The sequence below is a fragment of the Lissotriton helveticus genome, chromosome 5_1, assembly GCF_964261635.1.
Source record: "Lissotriton helveticus chromosome 5_1, aLisHel1.1, whole genome shotgun sequence".
In the NCBI taxonomy this organism is placed as follows: domain Eukaryota; kingdom Metazoa; phylum Chordata; class Amphibia; order Caudata; family Salamandridae; genus Lissotriton; species Lissotriton helveticus.
Genome location: NC_136065.1, coordinates 1800513997 through 1800521387, shown reverse-complemented (window position 1 = coordinate 1800521387; position 7391 = coordinate 1800513997). Strand labels below are relative to the sequence as shown.

Below are 7391 nucleotides of genomic sequence, written 5' to 3'. Positions count from 1 at the left end.
TGCCAGGCCAAAATGGTAGTTTAAAACTGCATACACAGGCAGCAATAGCAGACCTAACCGATGTTTCCAGGGCTGCAATAGTGGGTGGCACAATCAGTGCTGTAGGCCCACTAGTAGCATTTACAGGCCGGGCTGGTGGCTAAGCAAGAAAATGCCAACTTTCTAAAGGTTTCTATCTGGTAATAGTGCCTACAAGGGATATATTTAGAAAAAGTCAGGATCAATTATTTCTGGTTATTCTTGAGTGCCCTAACAAGTGGCCTCAGATTTATAAATTTAAAAAATCAATTACTAATGTCAAAGCATTGCAAATATCAGAGAGAACAACAACAAAGGGTGTATACTTTTTTGTAGAGAATTATATAGTTAGAAAGACTAGCAGGGTACAAAAACATTTACAAAAACAAAAATAACAGAGATTAGGAGTCTTTCAACTAAAAGTGTCTCATAGTCACTTTTGCAGATAACCCATTTCTCTCACTTGTTTACAAATAGAAATTATCATTCAACTTTCAGTGATTGATTCCTATATAACAATTCTTTGTTGAAAATGGGTTGAATAAGTTGACGTTGTAATACATCTATAAGACCATCTTCAGGACAAGAAAGTTCATTTGTAGACTGAGGACCCTTAGGATGGGATCAAAATGAAGACTTTAAAATAATTAGTCCAAATGAATAAACGCATCACAGCGATTCCTGCTCACGATCTATTTTAGTGATTATATGCGGCCTTACGTTAGCCCTAGGGCAAATCGACATTTGCGTTATCGAGTAAGAAGTACACTGTCAGAGATCGGCATTTCTAGGACGCTGATCTCTGAGGGTCTCTAGGACACCGATCTCTGGCGGTCTCTAGGAAAGGGGGCAGTGAAAACTGTTAAATGCAATCCACTTCAATGGCGAGGGGCCATTTTCTTTCTTATTTTCACAATAACATTTTAAAATAAAACAAGAAACTGTTTGGTTAAAGGCATCTGGCATGCGGTCCCTTCACCAGGGCGACAGAGTAATTGTCTCCATTGCCCTAGCAGAGCAATGGGCCATTCACCAGGATTAAATCGGCCCCTATGCCTAAATCTGTTTCCAATGAGAATAGTGGGTCTGAAAAATTAATCTGTGGAACACATAAACTTTCATGTTTGCATGTGTTCCTAAACTTTCCAGGCTATCTCTGCACTGGAACACCCACTTCCTGCCTAAGGAGTTGAATTGTGGCAATAAAGCACAATTGGAAATCACTCTACATGTGCAAATACATGTTTTATGAATAAGCAAACTGGATTTGCACTTGAAAGGCAGACCATCTGTGCATGTTTGTGAAACTTACATTTGCAAATTACTTTGAAAATTGTGTCTTCTATGTGGAAGCATTGGTAGGCAGAATAAAGACTGGGAATGAAGACAGTTTTATCCAAATATCTACCTTTCTTTATTGGATTAATCATACCACAAATGTCTGCAGTTTTCAAAGCAAAATAGTATTAGTCTCAATTAAAAAGGCATTATCGACCATGGAATAATTAACTTTCTTTTCAATACAGGAAATAGTTCATTACTAACCTAAACCATGCACCACACCACATATCTACCTGTGTTTCATACTCCCCCCTCCTGCTAACAGCATAAGCATAGTAAGTAAATTGAATTGGAGCTTGACCACAAAATATATTGAAGATTCACATTCTCTGGCTAATTCAAACAAACAACAAATCCATGGGTTACTAAAAAACAGCACTTCAGGCTATTTTATTTTCTTTAATTATAAAAAGACAGGACACACCCTCAACCACCACGGAAAGAGGTTTAACATCAGACAAGATACAAATCAAACAATATTGTTTCTGTACCAATCCCTCCAATGTCTTTCTCCTTAATGCTAGCAAAGGCAGAGTTTGCGCCCCTTCTGGAAAGTATATTCATCCTACCCTTACCTGACTCCTGTCGTGAGGTGAGACTGCTATCCCGTTGCGCCTTTGGCAATTCTTTCGATCTACGAAATACATTCCTCCAGGATGGTGTGGACAATGGAAAAGTTGGAACTGCTGACCCTAGTGACGGTGATTTACATGGGTGTCTCTTTCTGGGAATGGAGTTCTGGTGTGTGCCCTCTAATTCCTTGCTACTGCTGCAAACGACAGTAAGGTTGTAAATATATTACCATAATTTTTTTTTTGTAACTCTTTTTATTGGTTAGAAAAAAAAATAAAAACAAACAAGGCAATAAAAGCAATACAGTCGGATGCGTGTTCAAGGAGGAAGGAAAATGCTTTACAATGTAACATAGAAAATCATTAATGCGAGAGGGGGGGAGCAGGGGAGAAACCAGAGTCAAATAACATAGAAGCTAAAACAATACTGGGAATGTCGGGTCAGGGGGAAAGAGGAATATCCGGAGTCTCTGTAAGGGGAGGAGTACATATATCTCCTCGGTAGGAGTTCCATTGACCCCAAATCTTACTCCATTTCTTAGGTCAGCCCCGCGCCACATATGCCGTCTTCTCCCTAAACATACACCAGTCCATGTTCTCCTTCCATGCCAAGACCGTGGGCGGCCTCTGGGAACCCCACAGCTGCGCTATGTCTCTCTTGGCAATCATGTTTCCAAGGGTCGCCCACCGCGTCTGCATCACATCATAGTCATTTGGTTCCCACACATTCAACAGACAACGCCTGGCTTCAGGCGACAGCGCGACACCTGTGACCTCCTTCATCACATCATGCACTCGATTGCAGAACACCACCACCTCTGGACACTCCCAAATTATATGAAGGAAAGTACCATTTAGACCACAACCACGCTTACATAAACCATCCACAGAATAACCCAATACGAATCAGGCGAGAGCCAGTGATGTAAATACGATGTCGAATCTTTAGCTGGACGAGTCGGAGGCGGGCCGGAATCGCGACCTCCTTAGGCGAGGATATCGCCGACTGCCAGTCCTCGTCATCCAACTCTAAACCATCTCTGGTCTAGACCTCCCTAAGCTGCGCCAGCAGGTCTGAGCGATCGTTAATCAATTTCTTATATATCAAACAAATAGTGCTGTCAGGCACATAAACATCGAGCACCCGGTCTTCAAGAGGGGAGGATTCCGGGATGTCTATACCACCAGGGAAAACCGAAGTCAACGCATGATGAATCTGCGCATACCGGAAGAATTCCCTATCACCCAACTTATATTCTATCTTCAGCGCTTCAAAAGTCTTGATCCTGCCCTTGGCCCAGAGATCGCCCACCCTACAAATACCAATCATATCCCACTTCTCAAATCCTTTCGTCTTCCACAGGCTACCCAATCTATTGGACGCATAGAGCGGAGTCGCCCGGGTCAGTCGATCCCTCCATCCCATCGCTGCATTCGCACAGTGCCACACTCGTACAGCTATCTTGGTGGGTCCCGAAAGTTGTCTTCCAGCTGACTTAGAGTAAAGCGCCCTGTTATAATCCCCACCCGGTAGCAGCCACTTATCCATCTCGAAAGCAGGATTTAACACTGGACCATACATTCCATGATTGATCGCTCCCAGCTGAGAGGCCCAATAATAGCGCTTGATGTCCGGAAGTGCGATACCGCCATCATACCAGGGAAGCGTTAGCTTAGGAAGAGCAATACGCGAACGACCATCCCATATCAACCGCCTCTGCAAACTCTCCACCTCCCGGAAATAACTCGTCGGAATTACATCAAACGAATTCTGGAGCACGTATAAAAACCGCGGCAAAGACATCATTTTAAAAAGAGCTGCACGCCCGAGGGGGGACAGTGGCAACCTGCGCCAACTCACAACGTCGGACCGCAACCATTGGAGCGGAAGAAGTAGATTACGTTCATAGCGAACCGCAGGGTCCAATGTTATAAAGACCCCCAGGTACTTAAATCCCGTCTGCGTAACCTGTATGGGACATACGCACGGTAGAGGAGGGATGCCACCCGTGAGCATATATATGCAGGACTTGGTCCAATTAATCACAAGGCCGGAGTTCCTACCGAATGAGTTTAGCACATCAAACAATACATTCAGCGACTTTTGGGGCGACGTGAGATACAACAATATGTCATCTGCGTAAAGCGATATGGGATCCTCAAATTCCGGGGTCCACTGAATGCCCCTCATTGATGGTTCCCATCGCAACCAAGCAGCTAGAGGTTCCAAGGCAAGGGCAAAAAGAAGTAGAGACAACGAGCATCCCTGCCTCGCACCCCTCCCGAGAACAAAGGGCTTGGAAACCTGACCATTCACTACAATCTGCGCCAATGGTTGTTCATACAGAAGTTTCACCCAGGCGATGAATCCAGGGCCAAAACCAAACTTCACAAGGGTAGCCCAAAGGTATGGCCATTCCACTGTGTCAAAGGCCATCGTGGCGTCAAAGGAAGCCAAGATGGCCGGTTCACGCAGAAACGCCGCTCTCGCGAGAACGCCGTGCCAGCGCCTCAAGTTCAGTGCTGTGTTACGATGTGGAATGAACCCGGATTGATCCGGATGAATCAAGTCACTAATCACCTTTATCAAGCGATTTGCCAGCAACTTTGCGAGGATCTTAGGTTCTGCGTTTAGAAGTGAGATGGTTCTGTAGGACGCACAGCGATCCCGCGGCTTCCCCTCCTTATGGATCACCACGATGGTTGCAAGACGCTGATCCCGAGGAAGGGAGCCCACCTCTCACGATTCTAGGAACATATCACGAAGATAAGGCGCCATGTTGTCAGGACGCAACTTGTAAAGCTCGATTGGGAGACCATTAGGGCCCATAGCTTTTCCGGAACAGACAGGTCGAATAGCAAGAGTCACCTCATCAACCGAAAGCGCTGCATCAATCAATTCCCTATCTGAGTCCGATAGACAAGGCAACGCAATGTCTCGAAACAACAGATGGGAGTCCTCCTCAGGTCTGTCGACACTGGGGAATACACATCCCGAAAATGTTCAGCAAAGCACTCAACAATCTCAACAGGGTCATTTACTCGCACTCCATCAGGTCTCTCAATTACCGGAACCACACGACTCGCCCTCTCCTTTCTATCCAACCACTCAATCAGTTTCCCAGCTTTATCCCCCACATCATACAGCTGCCCCTGCTGCTCTCTACTCACAACCCTAGTGGCGTATGTTACCAAGGCCCTGTACTCAAGTTGTTTAAGACTGAGGACATGACTCTTGTCACGAGTAACACCCAGATCCAAATCCCTTTCCAGCTCAGCAATCTCGGTCTCGAGGCGGACCACTGCCTCATTTTTGCTTTTCTTGGCACCAACAATTAACGATAGTGCCTGTCAACGGATAACTGTCTTAAAGGCCTCCCATAGTGAAACAGAAGAGGACACCGACCCCACATTCTCAGCAAAGTACTGATTCAGAGACTTAACCAGCTCGGCACGGGTTTTGGGGTTACGGAGATACCAGGGATTAATCGGGGCCACCCGACCCTCAGCACCCATAGTCGTGTCTATCTGGAGCCACAGAGGGGAGTGATCCGAGATACCCCGAGCCAAATGTCTAACTTCCCTAACTGACGAGGCCTGTGCTGCCGGCATCAAGACTTAGTCTAGTCTGGAGAGACTACCGTGAGCTCCCGAGTGGAATGTGTATTGTGCCTGTCCCGGATGCATCAACCTCCAACAGTCTATCAGTCCCAGCGTCTCCAGAAAGTCACTCAGCCAAGACTGTGATCTTGGGGGATACCGATCTTCCCTACCGGAGACAACAGAATTGAAATCCCCACCCATCACCAGGATGCCGTCCGGAAGCCCCAGAACTACCCGTCCCAAATCAGCAAAGGTCGTGGTCTGCAGTCCGGGTGGGACATATACAGAAAGCAGTGAGATAATCCTCCCCTCCCACCTACCAATGAGGACAGCATAACGCCCCCTCTCATCAAGGATTATGTCATCTATCTCCAGGGGGAGAGAGCTTTTCACTAGAATACTCACCCCTCTAGAGCCAGAAGTGAAACCAGAGTGTACGGCAAGACGATATCCTCGCCGATTCATGGCGTAACAAGTGTTTCCAATCAAATGTGTCTCTTGCAATAACACTACATCAGGGGAGAGGCGTCTCAACAGGTGCAACACTACTCCACGTTTTATCCTATCCCCCAACCCGTTAACATTCCAAAACAGTAGTTTCAATCCCCTACCCCCATCCCATAAATGGTTGCAAGTCCCACCCCATAGCGAACACAGCACCCAGGTCCAGCAGTAAAACAATACGTTGCCTTGAGAGAAAACGAAACACACCCAAACACCCCTCCCGCCCCCCAACAGAACGCCGGTACAACCCCCCCACCCTGCACCCCTGCGTTAGACTCGAAAGCCACCCCAACTTGCACTGTGCCTGTCGCCCTAACATTAAACTAGTCTACAAAAAGAACCCCAGAGGAGGAAAGAATCCCACTTCCCCCCACCCCCGGGTATGTGCCATAAGTCACAGAAATGTAAAAGTCATCAAACCACAGTCATATGTTGAGCACAATGTTCACGTCTCATTCTTGCTCGGACAGGCCGCCCTCAGCTCCACCAAAATGTTCCGTTTGATCACGCCGCACAGGCAATGTATCAAGCCAGTCACTCACCCTCTCAGGGCGGTCAAAGAAAAACGTCCGATCCTCATATTCAACACGGAACCGGGTCGGGAAAAGCATTGCATTTTTCAGATCCATGTCCCTCAGTCGCCGCTTCACCCCCTGAAACCCCATTCTTTGCTTCTGAACGAACTGGGTGAAGTCCGGGTAGAAGCTCACCGTAGTGTTCTCGAACTTCATGGGGCCACCCGCCCGCGATGCCTGCAGGATAGCGTCTCTATCTCTAAAGTAAAAAATTCTAGCGATGATCGGCCGCGGAGGGGCACCCGGCTTCGGCTTCCCTCCCGGCACCCTGTGCGCACGTTCCACTGCAAAGAATTTACTCAGGCCTCTGGGGGCAAGGTGATTTAGGATGAGGTCCTCAACAAAGAGATCTGTAGCGGGTTCTTTGGAATTTTCAGGGACCCCAATAAAACGTATATTATTGCGTCTTGCCCGACTTTCAAAATCCTCCAGCCGACGAGCAAAGAGATCGTTGGAGGATCGTAGGTTGCGAACCTCCGTCTGTAGGTCGGACACATCAGTCGTGAGGCAGGAGGTCTTCAAATCTAAGGATTTGACCTTCTCGTTAGTCTCTGACAAGTCCACTCTGATTAAGTTGACGTCGATGGCCACGGTGTCAAGCTTAAGGGCAAGAGCCTCATATTGTTGGCCAATGGAAGTCTTCATACCAGCAATGGCGCCCATGACATCCTGCAGTGTTAAATCAGGCAACGCGGTAGGGTCTTCACTTGCCTCTTCCCGAGCCCTATTCACGCCACCGGGGGACCCCTTGGGTTGGGTATAACGATCCATAACATTC

The 7391-nt window shown here is 47.2% G+C and overlaps 1 protein-coding gene across 1 annotated transcript in view; it reads right to left on the bottom strand.

Annotated features, from left to right (window-relative positions):
* Positions 1-1238: 1238 nt before the first annotated feature.
* The window catches only part of LOC144752809 (uncharacterized), a 489465-nt gene continuing 483312 nt past the window's right edge, over positions 1239-7391 (bottom strand). The window contains exons 8-9 of the mRNA XM_078640658.1: positions 1935-2128; positions 1239-1243 (exon numbers count right to left, since the gene is read on the bottom strand). Of these exons, the coding sequence (XP_078496784.1) occupies positions 1239-1243; positions 1935-2128 (199 nt within the window). The remainder of the gene's footprint in view (positions 1244-1934; positions 2129-7391) is intronic.